General features: G+C 40.4%; 1 protein-coding gene across 1 annotated transcript in view; it reads right to left on the bottom strand.

The window, feature by feature from the left end:
• LOC112304861 (phospholipid-transporting ATPase ABCA3-like) overlaps positions 1 to 17,660 on the bottom strand; it is a 298,559-nt gene that overhangs the window by 73,839 nt on the left and 207,060 nt on the right. The window contains exons 24-25 of the mRNA XM_024560544.2: positions 849 to 974; positions 445 to 639 (exon numbers count right to left, since the gene is read on the bottom strand). Coding sequence (XP_024416312.2) covers positions 445 to 639; positions 849 to 974 — 321 coding nt within the window. The remainder of the gene's footprint in view (positions 1 to 444; positions 640 to 848; positions 975 to 17,660) is intronic.

Genomic DNA, 17,660 nt, shown 5'->3' with positions numbered 1-17,660 from the left:
AGCCAATGACTGGCTGGCTTTGCAGGGATACAAAGGCCAACTATCTTGCTTCAGTTTGGGACTGCTCACACAGACCATTCTGTTCCAGAGCTCTAAGAGGGATCAAGGCTTCAGTTGCAACTCAGTTGTAAGTCACCTTCTCCTTCTGGCCAGTCTTTCCTTCCTTACAGCACCCTATCCTTACAGTCTTCAGAGGACTCTTGGGAGGACTTACCTTTTACTCTAACAGTTTCAAAGAACACAGAGATACTCTTGTCTTATATTTTGTTCTTGATGCTTCACTATCTCTATTTAAAAATGTATTTCTCTCTCCAGAATCTACTGAATCAACAGTATCAATATCAATGTCTACCACAATTCCTATCTATTCTCTCCTACCATCTCCCTGTTACCAGCACTTTACAACATCATACTTCTCACATCTCAGATTATTAAGTGTCTTACCTTTTGGCTATTGTCCGTGATACTAAAGCCATCAATGAAAACATGACCAGAGGTAGCAGTCTCTTCTCCAGTCAAAATTTGAAAAACAGTAGTTTTTCCAGCTCCATTGAATCCAAGCAATCCGAAGCATTCCCCCTTTTGGATTGTAACGGAGATATTTTTCACAGCCAGAATGACTGGATACTTAAAATATATCTAAAAAATCAATAGAGTAAGTAATATTTGTAGGTCAAGTATAATAAATACCCCAGACCCTTATGGACCACTACTTTTAGAAAGTTTAACAAACATTCTTCTATTACTGAGGAAATACACATAGATTCCAGAGAACTTCATTGAGCCCTGGGCACCAATGATACGATCTTGTAGTAATGAAGCCAACTTGTGTTCCTAGTGAATGTTACCTTTGTGAGTTCCTTAATAAGTACTGTGGAATTCAGCAACTCCTGGGGCTGTCCCAAGATTCTTTTTCTTTCATTTCCTACATCTTCATCTTCACATTCTCCAGATAACTCTTTAGACACTTTTTCCTATATTTTCAAGACAAGAATCATAGGAATGGTTGCTCTTTAGACCTCTGGTCTACACCGGATGGCTATATGAAACTTAAACTGGAGGATAATCTCAAAAATATCAAAACAGAAGGTTTGAGTAAATTTGAAACTTTTCTGGACATCAGCTCAGCATCTCATGTACACCTTGACTGAATTTTAAATAATAAATAGTTCATCACTAGAATAAAGTTGTGGCCCAGAGGAGGAGGACAGGTTATTTCACATACTAGGAAAAGTGTGAATTAATATGCTGATATGTGTAATTTAAATCTTTAAAGGACAGAATTTAAAATATTTAGATAAATGTGTTTTAATCACTTGGATTCTTAAAAGGGAAGTAATGTCAAGAGGGTTAGGAACTCCAAAAACACAGTCATGAATTTTTAGTAATAAATAAATTTTGCTAAAATTAAGCTGCAGTGAGAGCTAATAAAAAGATAAAGACTTAACTAGATTTGTCCTAAGAAACTCACTGGATCCTATACTCTCCTTTTTTCAAGATAAATATTATAAGATAATGCTGCTCCTTAGTAACCTTGACAAAACCAAGTGACTTCAGGAAACTGATATCAAGTTGTTAGAAAAAAAATTGGCATTATTTTTTCCCATAAATTATCCTTTTAAATAAATTCCAGAATCATACAAGCTTGGGTTCAGCATCAAGACTCCAGATTTTTCTCTTATATTTTTGTCTAGTTGGTTCATTTACACCCACTGAATTTTATCCTACTTTAGAAAGCAATGTTTGTGTTAATGCCACTTTGATTCTTTCTTTCTTTCTTTTTAAATTTTATTTTCTTAATTTTTTAATTAAAAAATTTTTATTGTTATTCAATTACAGTTGTATGCCTTTTCTCCCCATCCCTCCATCCCACCCCAGCCAATCCCACCTTCCTCTCCCACCTCCACCCTCCCCCTTGATTTTGTCCATGTGTCCTTTATAGTAGCTCCTGTAAACCCCTCTCCCCGCTATCCCCTCCCCACTCCCCTCTGGCTATTGTTACATTGTTCTTAATTTCAATGTCTCTGGTTATGTTTTGTTTGCTTTTTTCTTTTGTTGATTATGGTCCAGTTAAAGGTGAGATCATATGGTATTTGTCCCTCAATGCCTGGCTTATTTCACTCACCATAATGCTCTCCAGTTCCATCCATGCCATTGCAAAGGGTATAAGCTCCTTCTTTCTCTCTGCTGCACAGAAATCCATTGTGTAAATGTACCATAGTTTTTTGATCCACTCATTTGCTGATGGGCACTTAGGTTGCTTCCAGGACTTGGCTATTGTAAATTGTGCTGCTAGAAACATTGGGGTGCATAGGTTCTTTTGGATTGGTGTTTTAGGGTTCTTAGGGTATAATCCCAGCAGTAGAATTGCTGGGTCAAAGGGCAGTTCCATTTTTAGTTTTCTGAGGAAATTCCATATTGTTTTCCACAGTGGCTGCACCAGTCTGCAATCCCACCAATAGTGCACTAGGTTTCCCTTTTCTCCACAACCTCTCCAACACTTGTTGTTTGTTGATTTGTTTATGATGGCCATTCTCAATGGTGTGAGATGGTATCTCATTGTGGTTTTAATTTGCATCTCTCTAATAGCTAGCAATACTGAGCATCTTTTCCTATCTCTCTGGACCCTCTGTATGTCCTCCTTGGAGAAGTGTCTGTTCAAATCCTTTGCCCATTTTTAAATTGGGTTGCTTGTTTTCTTAGAGTGGAGTTGTATGATTTCTTTGTATATTTTGCAGATCAAGCCCTTGTCTGAGGTATGATTGGCAATATGCTTTCCCATATGGTTGGTTCTCTTTTCATTTTAATAATTTTTCTTTTAGTCATGCAGAAGCTTTTTATTTTGATGAGATCCCATCTGTTCATTCTTTACTTTATGTCCCTTGCTCTACGGGATATATCAGTGAAAATATTGCTGTGTGGGATATCTGAGATTTTCCTGCTGATGTACTCTCTAGGGCTTTCATGCTGTTATGACTTATATTTAAGTCCTTTATGCACCTTGAATTTCTTTTTGTGTGTGGTGTAAGTTGGTGCTTGAGTTTCATTTTTTTTCATGTAGCTGTCCAGCTCTCCCAACACCATTTGTTGAAGAGGTGATTTTTGCTTCATTTTATGCTCCTGCTTCCTTTGTCAAATATTAATTGACCTTAGAGACTTGGGTTTATTCCTGGGCTTTCTATTCTGTTCCATTAGTCCATGTGCGTGTTTTTATGCCAGTATCAGGCTGTTTTGATTACAGGCCTTGTAATACAGTTTGATATCAGGTATTGTGATCCCTCCTACTTTGCTCTTCTTTCTCAAAATTGCTGCAGCTATTCAGGGTCACTTATGGTTCCATATAAATTTTTGAAGTTTTTGTTCTATATCTGAAATATGCCATTGGTAGTTTAATAGGTATTGCATTGAATCTATACATTGCTTTGGGTAGTATGGACATTTTGATGATGTTAATTCTTCCAATCCATGAACATGGTACATGTTTCCATATGTTTGTGTCTTCCTTAATTTCTTTCTTCAGTGTTGTGTAGTTGTCTGAGTACAATTCCAGATTGGTCCTGGGAGGAGTTTAGTGTGACGTCCATTCACTCCTCCACTATGTTGTGCCTTCCTAGTATGAACATTTTAATGATGCTAATTTTTCCTATCAATGAGCACACTATATGCCTCCTTTTATTTGTATCTCCCTTAGTTTCCTTTTTTAGTGTAGTATAGTTTGCAAAGTAGAGATCTTTTACCTCCATGGTTAAGTTAATTCCTAGATACTTCATTTTTGTGCATGTTATAGTAAATGTGATTTTATTCTTAGTTTGTCTTTCTGATACTTCATTGTTTGTATAGAAAAGTGCCATTGATTTCTGAATATTGACTTTGTATCCTGCTACTTTGCCAAATTCACTTATTATGTTGAGTAGTTTTGTTTTTGCTGGACACTGTAGGGTTTTTATGTACACTATCATGTCATATACAAATAATAATAGTTTTACTTCCTCCTTTCCAATTCTGTGGCTGTTTCTCTTTTTTCTTGTCTAATCACTGCAGCTGAAACTTCCAGTTCTATGTTGGCTAAGACTAGTGAAAGTGTGTCTGCTTTTCTTAAATGAAAAGTTTTTAGTTTTTATCTATTCAGTGTGACGTCGGCAGTAGATTTTCTGTATATGACTTTTATTATGTTGAGGTATGGTCTGTCTGTTCCCACTTTGCTTATTGTCTTTACCATAAATGAGCGCTAGATTTTAACAAATGCCTTTATATGTCTATAAATCTGATTGTGTGGTTTATATCCTTCATTGTGTTTATGTGGTATATTATATTTATTGATTTTCAAATATCGTTACCATCCTTGCATCCTGTGAAAAATAAATCCCACTAAATCATGGTGTATGATCTTTTTATGTATTGATGGATCTAGACTGCCAAAATTTTGTTGAGGATTTTAGCCATCTATGTTCATCAGAGATATTGGCTGATAATTTTCTTTCTTTGTTGTGTCTTTACCTGGTTTTGAAATTAGGATAATATTCACTTTGTTAGAAGAGTTTAGGAGTCTTTCCCTTTCTTGAATATTTTGGAATAGTTTGAGGAGGATAGGAAATAGTTGTGTTAATGTTTGGTGTAATTCTCCTATGAAGCTGTCTGGTCCATGGCTTTTATGTGCTGGTAATTTTTTTTTTAATTACAGCTTCAATTTTGCTAGTTGTTATCAGTCTATTCAGGCTTTCTGTTTCTTCTTGATTCAGTTTTGGAATATTATATGTTTATAGATGCTTATCTATTTTTCCCAGGTTTTTCAGTTTCTTGGCCTATAGTTGTTCATAGTAATTTCTTACACTCCTTTGTATTTCTGTGGTATTAACTGTTACTTCTCTTTTGTTTCTGATTTTATTTATTTGGGTCCTCTCTCTATTTTTCTTGATTAGTATGGTTAAAGGTTTCTCAGTTTTGTTTATCTTTTCAAAGAACCAGCTCCTGGATTCATTGATCCTTTGAGTTGCTTTTTTAGTCTCTATGTTATTTAATTCTGGTTTGATCTTGATTATTTCCTTCCTTCTACTCACTCTGGGCTTTGTTTGTTGTTGTTCCTCTAGTTCTTTTAGATGTAAGATTAGGTTTTTTGTTTGAGATTCTTCTGTCTTCTCGAGGTCGGCCTCTTTTGCTATGAAGTTTCCTCTTAGGACTGCCTTCACTGTTTGTCCCATCTGTTTTGGTTTGTTGTGTGCTCTTTTTAATTTGTTTCCAGATACTTTTGGATTTCTTCCTTGATCTCATTGTTAACCCATTCATTATTTAATACCATGTTATTCAGCCTTCAAGTATTTGAATGTTTTTGAGGGGTTTTTTGAGGTTGGTTTCTAGTCTCAAGCCACTGTGATCCAAGAAGATGCTTGATATTATCAATTTAAATTTTCTCAATTTTTTTGAGGCTTGTTTTGTGTCCTACCATGTGGCCTATCCTTGAAAATGATCTATGTGTACTTGAAAAACTACATGTTTTGCTTCTTTGGGGCGAAATTTTCTGTAAATATCAGTAAGTCCATTTGATCCAGAGTGTTGTTCAATGACACAATATGCTTGTTGATTCTTTGTTCAGAAGATAAATCCATTGTTGGCAGGGGTTGTTAAAATCCCCTATGATGACTGTATTGATGTCTATCTCTTTCTTAAAGTCCTTCAAGATATTCCTTACATATTTAGGTACTCCTAAGTTGGGTGCATGTATCTTTATAAGAGTTATGTACTCTTGTTGGACTACTCTCTTAAGTATTATGTAGTGATCTTCTTCATCTCTTGTCTCTTTGGCTTTTGTTTTGAAGTGTGTTTTGTCTGATATAGGTATTGCTATGCAACCTTTTCTTTTCATGTCTATTTGCTTGGAATATTTTTCCATCCTTTCACTTTCAGTATGTGTAAATCTTTTGCTCTGAGGCGGGAATCTCATAGACAAGTAAACTCAATACCAAACAAACAAACGATCCAATTTAAAATAGAGCAGAAGACCTGAATAGAAATTTCTCCCAATAAGACATTCAAATGATCAACAGAAATATGAAAAGATGCTCAACTTTACTAGCTATAAGGAAAATGCCAATCAAAACTACAATGAGATACCACCTCGCACCTGTTGAATGGCTACTATCAACAGGCAAATAATAAGTATTCTAGAGCTTGTAAAGAAAAAGGAATTCTTATTATTCCTGGTAAGAATATAAACTGGTACAGTCACCATGGATGTTCCTCATAAAATCAAGATAGAGTTCCAATATGACCCAGCAACCCCTATTCGGGGTATCAAACCCAAAAGTTTGAACACATTTATTCATACAGATATATGTTAATTATAGTGGTCAAGTCATGGAAATAACCAAAGTGTCATTTAATAGATTATAGGATAAAAATGTGATAAATAAACAACCTAACCATACACCTACAAGAACTTGAGGAACAACAACAAAGACAACCCAGAGAAAGTAGAAGGAAGGAAATAACCAAGATCAGAGCAGAATTAAATGACATAGAGACGAAAAGCACAATTGTAAGGATCAATGAATCCAGGAGCTGCTTCTTTGAAAAGATAAAATCGACAAGCCCTTAAGCAGGCTCATCAAGAAAAAAAGAGAGAGGACCAAAATAAACACAATCAGAAATGAAAGAGGAGAGACTACAACTGATACCACCAAAATACAAAGGATTGTAAGAAATTACTATAAAGAACTGCATGCCAAATATTTGAAAACCTAGATGAAATGGACAACTTTCTAGAAAAATATAACCTTCCAAAATTCAATGAGGAAGAAGCACAAAGCCTGAACAGACCAGTAACGCCTGATGAAATTGAAACAGTAATCAAAAAGCTTCCGACAAACAAAAGCCCTGGACTGAATGACTTCACAGGAGAATTCTACACAGCATTTAAGGGGGAGCTAACCCCTATCCTCCACAGATTATTTCAAAAAATTCAACAAGATGGAAGACTCCCAAACTCGCTTTACGAAGCCAACATCATCCTAATCCCAAAACCAGATAAAGACATAACCAAGAAAGAAAACTTCAGGCCAATATCACTGATGAACATAGATGCTAAAATCCTCAACAAAATATTGGCAAACCACATCCAGCAATACGTTAAAAAGATCCTACACCATGATCAACTGGGATTAATCCCAGAGATGCAAGGATGGTACAATATTCATAAATCAATAAACATAATACACCGCATAAACAAAAGCAAAGACAAAAACCACTTGATCACATCAATACATGTGGAAAAAGCATTTGATAAGGTCCAGCAACCATTTATGGTAAAAACCCTCAACAAAGTGGGAATAGAGGGAGCATTCCTCAACATAATAAAGGCCATGTATGAGAGACCTATAGCCAACATCATAGTCAATGGACAAAAACTTAGAGCTTTCCCACTAAGATCAGGAACAAGACAAGGATGCCCTCTCTCACCACTCCTATTTAACACAGTATTGGAAGTCCTAGCTGCAGCAATCAGACAAGAAAAAGAAATAAAACGCATCCAAATTGCAAAGGAGGAAATGAAACTGTCACTGTTTCCATATGACATGATAGTGTACATGGAAAACCCTATAGACTCCACCAAAAAACTACTCGACCTAAGAAATGAATTTGGCAAAACAGCTGGATACAAAGTCAATACTCAGAAGTCAAAGGCATTCCTGTATACCAACAATGAAACTGCAGAAACAGAAATCAGGAAAAAAATCCCATTTGATATAGCAACAAGAAAAATAAAGTACCTAGGAATCAACCTAACCAAGGAGGTAAAAGACCTGTACTCAGAAAACTACACAACACTGAAGAAAGAAATTAAGGAAGACACAAACAAATGGAAGCATGTACCATGATCATGGATTGGAAGAATTCACATCATCAAAATGGCCATACTTCCCAAAGCAATTTATAGATTCATTGCAATCCCTATTAAAGTACCAATGACATATTTCACAGATATAGAACAAACATTTCAGAAATTTATATGGAACCATAAACGACCCTGAATAGCTGCAGCAATTTTGAGAAAGAAGAACAAAGCAGGAGGGATCACAATACCTGATATCAAACTGTATTACAAGGCCACTGTCATCAAAACAGCCTGGTACTGGCATAAAAACAGGCACATAGACCAATGGAACAGAACAGACAGCCCAGAAATAAACTCAACTCATTATGGTCAATTAATATTTGAAAAAGGAAGCAGGAGCATAAAATGGAGCAAAAACAGCCTCTTCAACAAATGGTGTTGGAAGATCTGGACAGCTTCGTGCAAAAAATGAAACTCGCTCACCAACTTACACCATACACAAAAATAAATTCAACGTGGATAAAAGACTTAAATAGAAGTCGTAACACCATAAAAGTCCTCGAGGAAAACATTGGCAGGAAGATCTCAGACATTCCACCCAGCCACATCCTCACAGACATGTCCCCTAAAGCAAGGGACATAAAGGAAAGAATAAACAAATGGGACCTCTTCAGAATAAAAAGGTTCTTCATGGCTAAAGAAAACAGCACCAAATTACAAAGAGAACCAACAGTATGGGAAAACATATTTGCTAATGATACCTCAGACAAGGGCCTGATCTCCAAAATATATCAAGAACTCACAGGACTCCACTCCAGGAAGAGAAACAACCCAATTAAAAAATGGGCAAAGGACTTGAACAGACACTTCTCCAAGGAAGACATACAGAAGGCCCAGAAACATATGAAAAGATGCTCATCATCACTACCCATCAGAGAGATGCAAATTAAAACCACAATGAGGTACCATCTCACACCAGTCAGAGTGGCCAACATAAACAAATCAACAAAGAAATGTTGGAGAGGATGCAGAGAAAAGGGAACCCTAGGGCACTGTTGGTGGGAATGCAGACTGGTGAGGCCACTGTGGAAACCAGTATGGAATTTCCTCAGAAAACTAAAAATGGAACTGCCCTTTGACCCAGCAATTCCGCTGCTGGGATTATACCCTAAGAACCCTGAAACACCAATCCAAAAGAACCTGTGCACCCCAATGTTCCTAGCAGCACAATTTACAATAGCCAAGTCCTGGAAGCAACCTAAGTGCCCATCAGCAAATGAGTGGATCAAAAAACTATGGTACATTTACACAATGGATTTCTGTGCAGCAGAGAGAAAGAAGGAGCTTATACCCTTTGCAATGGCATGGATGGAACTGGAGAGCATTATGGTGAGTGAAATAAGCCAGGCATTGAGGGACAAATACCATATGATCTCACCTTTAACTGGAACATAATCAACAAAAGAAAAAAGCAAACAGAACATAACCAGAGACATTGAAATTAAGGACATTGTAACAATAGTCAGAGGGGAGTGGGGAGGGGATAGTGAGTAGAGGCGTCTACAGGAACTACTATAAAGGACACAAGGTCAAAATCAAGGGGGAGGGTAGAGGTGGGGGATGGAGGTGGGACTGGCTGGGGTGTGGTGGAGGGATGGGGAGAAAATGCAGACAATTGTAACTGAATACAAATAAAAAAATTAAAGAAAATGTGGTACATATATGCAATGGAATATATTCATCCATAAGAATATTTGAAAAACTGTCATTTAGAACAACATGGATGGATCTTGAGAATATCATGCTGAGCCAAAAAAGTCAAACAGAAAGAATCAACCATTTGATTTCATTCAGATGTGGGGCATAAAACTGAAAACCATAGACACAGAGAACAGTATGGTAGTTACCAGAGGGAAGGGGAGGCAGTAGTAAAAAGTAAAAGGAGCCAAATTTATGGTGACAGAATAAGATTTGACTTTGGGTGGTGAACACACAATGCAATATACAGATGATATATTGTAGAATTGTACACTGGAAATCTATATCACTTTATTAAGTAATGTCAGTTTACTAAATTTATAAGAAAATACAAAGAAAAATAGAAAATGCTTTGAGATGAATTAAAATTAAGATACAGCATAACAAAACTTTTGAAATGCAGCTGTGTTGGGGCTCAGAAGAAAATGTATAGCTTTAAACATTTGTTTAAAGAAGAAAGATCTCAATCAACTTCATAATCTGCCACATTAATACACTGCAAAAAAGCAAAGCAGGCTAAAGAAATAAGGGAGAAGATGGCGGAGAGATAGGTGGGAGCAGAGTCCACTTCCCTCTGCACCTGGGCGAAACACCTACCCAATCTACTGAGGAAAAAAGTGAACAGCCAAAATCAACCCAGCTTTTATGAAGATAGGAGAAAAAAAAAAGTACAGAGGACACTAGGAAAACAGAAGGTAAGGGGATTGCTTCAGGACAAAAAGGTCCCTGGGACCAGCGCGGGGACCATGGCAGCTGCATCCCCAGGCCCACCCCTGCCAGGCCTGCCACAGGACTCCTGGGAGAGAGCCGGGTTAATGGCCCCCTCCCCGACCAAACAAGGTCGGAGCAACACCGAGAGAGACCTGGTTGCTTGAAGTCACAGGGAGGGGAATAAGGACGAAGTGGTAAATGCATGGAGACCGTGGGTGCTGGCTGGGGAGAGTTGAAAGTTGGGCCATGTGTGACCCTGACCCGGACAATCCCTGGCTTAGCTGGAGAGGTGGGCCGTGTGAGAGTATAGGCCCTTCTTTGTATGGAGGGAGCCACAGGATTGAGCAGGAGGATTTTCCCAAAAAGAAAAAGACCCTCTGGGGCACTTTGGGGAATTCCCCTGCAGCAACAGCTGCAGTCTCCTCTCCACCCTGCCACCCATCTGGAGTCTTTGCACACCCACTGGAGAGTGTCCACACCTCATCTTGGAGGGAGCTGAGACTACAGACACCAACCGGGGGAGTGTGCCCACCCACCGGAGTCTGTGTGAACCCACTGGGGAGTGTCCACACCTCATCTCAGAGGGAACTGAGACCACAGGCACCAGAGAGAGTGAGAATCAAGGAAGGCTCTGTGCACACACCCATAGCCTGGAGGAGGACTACCATAAAAAAGAGTGGGTAGAAGCTGGAAACACCAGGACACCTCCTGGAAGAGGAAACCCACCAACAAAGGAAACACCAATAGATAAGAACAGAAAAAAGTGAAGGAGGGAGTGGAAGTCACAATAAGTCAACCCAGGACCTATCTGAAAATACAAATAAATAGTGAAGAAATTACTAAGAACAAACAACTGAACAAGAGCAAGAGAAAAGCCTCAAAACCTTGTACACATAGAACCACCAGCTCCAACACAACCGTCTCACACCTGCAGAACAGAAAACAAGAGGTGGGGGACAGACTAACACTCAGACAACCAGCTGGTGGGAAAGACCCACCAAAGAAAGACCCCAAAAGAACCAAAAACCAAAGACATACACAGAGCCAACATAAACCACAGTCCAAGATCAGTAAGATCAGGAGATCAAGGAGACTGTACCACTAAATCTCACAGGTATACTATCACAGAAGTTTACACCAAAAACCCAGGGGTTCAGAACAGAGCAACTTAAGAAGCAGAGGCTAACAAGAAGAGTCTCACAAACAATGGGAAGACAAAAAAAAAAAAAAATCCCCAAATGAAAGGAAAGGAGGAAGTCTCAGAAACAATGCTAAATGAAAAAGAGGCAAGTCAACAATCAGACAATGAATTCAAGGAATTGGTTATAAAGAAGCTTAATGAGCTCACAGAGAATTACCAGAAACTACAAGGAAACTACAATGAACTCACTGGAAAGCATATCAACATCAAAAAGGAAATAGAAACTATCAAGAAAGGACAAGAGGAAATGAAGAACACAGAGGAAATTTCCAAGAGGAAATTTCTGAACTAAAGAACACAGTAGAAGGAATCAAAAGCAGGCTCGATAAAGGAGAGGATCAGATCAGCGAACTGGAGGACAAGGCAGAAAAAAACACCCAGAATGAGCAAGAAAAGGAAAAGAGGCTCAGAAAGAATGAAGAGGGGTTAAGGGAAATGCAAGACAACATGAAACGTAGTAATATCCGTATAATAGGAATACAAGAAGGAGAAGAAGAAGAGCAAGGGATAGAAAACCTGTTTGAAAAAGTAATGATGGAAAACTTCCCTAATTTGATGAGAGAAAAAGTCACAAAAATCCAGGAAACACAGAGTGTCCCAAACAGGCCCACTGCAAGACACATCATAATTAAAATGGCAAAATTCCAAGACAAAGAGAGGATCTTAAAGGCAGCAAGGGAGAAACAGGAAGTAACATACAAAGGAGTCCCAATAAGGTTAGCAACTGACTTCTCAATGGAAACGCTCCAAGCCAGAAGAGAATGGCAAAAAATATTCCAAGTAATGAGAACCAGAGGACTGCAACCAAGACTACTTTACCCAGCATGACTCCCAATCAAGATAGAAGGCCAAATAAGGAGTTTCCGAGACAAAAGAAGTCTAAAAGAATATACCTCCACCAAACCAGTTATGCAAGAGATACTAAAGGGGCTGCTGTAAGGAAAGGAAGGAAAAGAGAAAGAGAGAGGAACACAGGTATGAAAAAATGGCAATGAATAACTACCTGCCACTAATAACCTTAAACGTAAATGGATTAAATGCTCCAATCAAAAGACATAGAATAGCTGAATGGATAAGAAAACATGACCCACACATATGCTGCCTACAAGAGACCCACCTCAGGGTATGGGAGAACCAAGATGACGGCGTAGGTAGACACACTGCACCTCCTCGCACAACCAGAACTGAGAGAGAATCGAATGGCAAGGGGGTCCGACACGAAGGAAATAAAAAATTGACATTCATCCAGACCGGTAGGAGGGGCAGAGACGGGCACGGGGGTGGAGAGGACTTGCGTGGCTGTGGCGGGACTGAGACTGGCAGAGTGTGGGACTAATGGGGCAGGCAGTCCCAGCACTGGCAGACCCTGCGGCCCCATATTCGCGCATAGATAAACCGGACGAACGGCAGGGAGCAAAGCAGACCTGGCAACCCAGGGCTCCAGCGTGGGGAAATAAAGCCTGAGACCTCTGATTGAAAATGCCTGTGGGGGTTGGGGCAGCAGCAGGAGAGACTCCCAACCTCATGGGAGAGGTCGTTGGAGAGACCCACAGGGGCCTAGAGTGTGCACAGGCCCACCCACTTGGGAACCAGCACCAGAGGGGCCCAGTTTGATTGTGGGTATCGGAGTGAAGGATTGGGGTCCGGAAGACAGTGAAGCAGGCGCCATTGCTCCCTCTCGGCCCCTCCCCAACGTACAGCATCATAGCCCAGCCACCAACGTTACCCCGCCCCGCCCCTGGGAACACCTAAGGCTCTGCCCCTTAAAGTAACAGAGGTGCCAAGACAAAAAAAAAAAAAAAAAAAAAATTGGCCCAAATGACAGAACACTTCAAAGTTCCAGAAAAAATACAACTAAGCAAGGAAGAGATAGCCAACCTATCGGATGCACAGTTCAAAACACTGGTTATCAAGATGCTCACAGAATTGGTTGAATCTGTTCGAAAACCAGATGAAAAAAAGAAGCCTATGCTAAGAGAAAAAAAGGAAAATGTACAGGGAACCAATAGTGATGAGAAGGAAACTGGGACTCAAATCAATGGTGTGGACCAGAAGGAAGAAAGAAACATCCAACCAGAAAAGAATGAAGAAACAAGAACTCGGAAAAATGAGGAGAGGCTTAGGAACCTCCAGGACATCTTGAAATGTTCCAACATCCGAATTATAGGGGTGCCAGAAGGAGAAGAGGAAGAACAAAAAATTGAAAACTTATTTGAACAAATAATGAAGGAGAACTTCCCTAATCTGGCAAAGGAAATAGACTTCCGGGAAGTCCAGGAAGCTCAGAGAGTCCCAAAGAAGCTGGACCCAAGGAGGAACACACCAAGGCACATCATAATTACATTACCCAAGATTAAACGCAAGGACCTACATCCAAGATTACTGTATCCAGCAAAGCTATCACTTAGAATGGAAGGGAAGATAAAGTGCTTTTCAGATAAGGTCAAGTTAAAGACGTTCATCATCACCAAGCCCTTATTATATGAAATGTTAAAGGGAGTTACCTCAGAAAAAGAAGATCAAAAATAAGAACAGTAAAAATGACAGCAAACTCACAGTTATTAACGACCACACCTAAAACAAAAACAAGAGCAAACTAGGCAAACAACTAGAACAGGAACAGAACCATAGAGATGGAGATCACAGGAGGGTTGTCAATAGGGGAGTGGGAGGGGGAGGGGGGGGAAGGTACAGAGAATAAGTAGCATAGATGATAGGTGGAAAATAGACAGGGGGAGGGTAAGAATAGTGTAGGAAATGTAGAAGCCAAAGAACTTCTAAGTATGACCCATGGACATGAATTATAGGGGGGGAATGCGGGAGGGAGGGGGTGGGCAGGATGAGGTGGAGTGGGGAGGGGGATGGGACAACTGTAATAGCATAATCAATAAATATATATTTTTTAAAAAAGAGACCCACCTAAGGACAAAAGACCTACACAGACTGAAAGTGAAGGGCCGGAAACAAATTTTCCCAGTAAACGGCCAGGGAAAAAAAAGCGGGGGTAGCAATACTCATATCAGACAAAATAGACTTCAAAAGAAGGGCCATAAAGAGAGACCCAGAAGGTCACTTCATAATACTCAAAGGAAGAATCCACCAAGAAGACATAAACATTGTAAATATATATGCACCCAACATAGGAGCACCCAAATACATAAAGAAAATCTTGGAGGACTTCAACAAAGATATTGACAGCAACACAATTATAGTAGGGGACTCTAACACCCCACTGTAAAAAATGGAAACGCCTTCCAAACAAAATATCAAGAAGGATATTGTGTCACTTAACAATACCCTAGAGGAAATGGACTTAACTGATATATATAGAGCTTTTCATCCCAAACAAGCAAAATGCATAGTCTTTTCAAGTGTACATGGAACATTTTCAAAGATAGACCACATGATAGGACACAAAGAAAGCCTCAACAAATTCAAGAAATTTGAAATCATACCAAGCATTTTCTCTGACCACAAGGAACTGAAACTAGAAACCAACCTCAAAGGAAAAAACCCAAAACACTCCAAATCATGGAGGCTGAATAGCATGCTATTAAAGAATGAATGGGTCAAGAACGAGATTAGGGAAGAAATCACAACTTTCTGGAAACAAATGAAAATGAACTCACAACAACCCAAAACCTATGGGACACAGCAAAGGCAGTCCTGAGAGGGAAGTTCATAGCAATACAGGTCTACCTTAAAAAGATAGAAACATTTCAAACAAACAACCTAACTCTATGCCTACAAGAACTCAAGGAACAACAATAAAGACAGCCCAGAGCAAGCAGAAGGAAGGAAACAACCAAGATCAGAGCAGAGTTAAATGACATAGAGACTAAAAGCACAATTCAAAGGATCAAAAAAATCCAAGAGCTGGTTCTTTGAAAAGATAAACCAAATAGACAAGCCGTTAAGTAGACTCACCTAGAAAAAAAGAGAGAAGTTCCAAATAAACACAATCAGAAATGAAAGAAGAGAGATTACACCTGATACCACAGAAATAGAAAGGATTATGAGAAATTATTATGAGGAACTATGTGCCAAGAATTTGAAAACCTGGGATAAATGGACAAATTTCTAGAAAAATATAATCTCCCAAAACTGAAATTGAAGCAGTCATCAAAAAACTCCCAACACACAAAAGTCCTGGACCAGATGGTTCCACAGAAGAATTCTATAAAGAATTTAAGGAAGAGCTAACCCCTATCCTTGAGAGACTATTCCAAAAAATCCAATAAGAGGACGTCCCCCCAAGTCTTTTTATGAAGCCAGCATCATCCTTATCCGAAAACAAAATGAAGACATAGCAAAGAAACTAAAGGCCAATATCACTGATAAACATAGATGCTAAAATTCTCAAGAAAGCTTTGGCAAGCTGCATTCATCTATACATTAAAAAGATCATACATTATGATCACGTGAGATTTATCCCAGGGATGCAAGGATGGTAAAATATTTGCAAATCAATAAATGTAGATTGGGGATTGGAAGATGGCGGCAACATAGGTGGGAGCAGAATTCACTTCCCCTCAGTGCCAGGGAAATACCTAGCTGATCTGAGGAGCAGAGCGAACAGCCAACAGTACTCCAGCATATACGAAGATTAGAGACCAAAGATAGAGGACACTGAAAGATCTGACGGTAAGAAGAGTGCTCAAGGACAATAAGGTCCCCGGGACCCGGGACCGCGCGGTACAAGGGCTGCAGAGGCGCCAGCCCTGGCGCAGGGGCTGCTGCAGGAGTCCTGAGAGAGGGCCAGGCTGCGCTGTGAGCAGCCAGGTGCTTGATTGGACCAGGGGGGCTTGAAAAGGAGGAATTTCTCAAAAAGAAAAAGAAAATAGAGACACTCAGGGGCTAGTTAGAGAACTCTCGGTGGTGGCCGAGGCCCCTGGCGCCCCTCCCCCCTCCGCCCCTGGACTGCGAACGGGGAACGCGGGATAAGCAGCACCGGCGCTCACCTGAGGTCCGGTTGCGCGCGGTAGCGCGCGCGCAGATTAGCGAACGGGCCCGTACATGAAACCCCGGAGGGGCGCCCACACCTGAAACCTCCGAGATCTTTTGGAGCAGAGACTAGCTGCTCCACCCACAGACCCAAAATCTCGGAACCGAGGACCGCGTGATTCGGTCCCAGGGCGGCCCCGCCCACCCGAGAGTCTCAAGCCCCGGACAGCTGGATCGGGCCCCCAAGCGTAGAGCCTCTGGCTCGGCGGCGGGCTGCGCGCTCACCAAGCATAGGGCCGGCTGGATGCGCACTTCCCAAGCACAAAGGGGCTGGCGAGAGACGTAACACCAAGGCGGCTGAACCAGCAGTTTGCGGCGCGCCAGCCTCCCTAGCCTGGGCGGCTCGATCGGTCGGCCGGCTGCGCGCTCAGAGCCCAAATAACGTCACAAACCCGAAGCGGCTGGATTCCCCTGCTGCGCGCGCACGCGTCCGGAGCCAAAGCGGCTGGAGCGGCCACTCGAGAGTCCCAAGAACAAAGCTGCTGGATTGGCTGATCAACGGCCTGATTGCCTGCCAGGGACCACACCTACAAAACAGTGAAGAGTGTGACCCAGGAAGGAAGAAAAGTGAAACCAATCCTTCCAACCACCGCCTCCCGTTGCACAGACAGGACAACAGCAGAAATAACCTGAACGGTTTAAAGCCAACAGAAGATTTTTTTTTTTTTTCCCCCTTTTTTTTTTTTTTTTTTTTTTTCCCTTTTCCTTTCCCCCTGAACTCCTTCTTCCTCTCTCTCTCTTTTTTTTCTTTCATTCCTTCTTCCTCCCATCCTTTACCATTTTTATGTCTTCTTCCTCCCTTCTTTTATCTATTTCTATGTTTTAATTTTTGTTAAAATTCCTTCTTATCTTGCCTCCGATCTTTCTTTAATCCTTCTTCCCTCCTTCCTCCCTTTCCTCCTTTCCTATTTCCTTTTTCCCTCCTTCCCATCTTTGGTTTTTTTTGTTTGTTTGTTTGTTTGTTTGTTTTTTCCTTTTCTTTCTCCCCCCCTTTCTATTTTTCCCACAGGTGCGACAACAAAACCTGGAGTGCTGAAAAGACTAGAGTTAGCCCGTGTTAAACACATAAACGTCAGCTCAAGACCAGTGAGCACAGGAGAGTAAGGAGACAGCACCACCGAATCCCATTGGCATTCTACCATAGAAGTTCATATCATA

The sequence above is a fragment of the Desmodus rotundus genome, chromosome 1 (genome assembly GCF_022682495.2).
Source record: "Desmodus rotundus isolate HL8 chromosome 1, HLdesRot8A.1, whole genome shotgun sequence".
Taxonomy (NCBI): Eukaryota; Metazoa; Chordata; class Mammalia; order Chiroptera; family Phyllostomidae; genus Desmodus; species Desmodus rotundus.
This window is presented reverse-complemented; position numbering and strand designations above follow the sequence as displayed.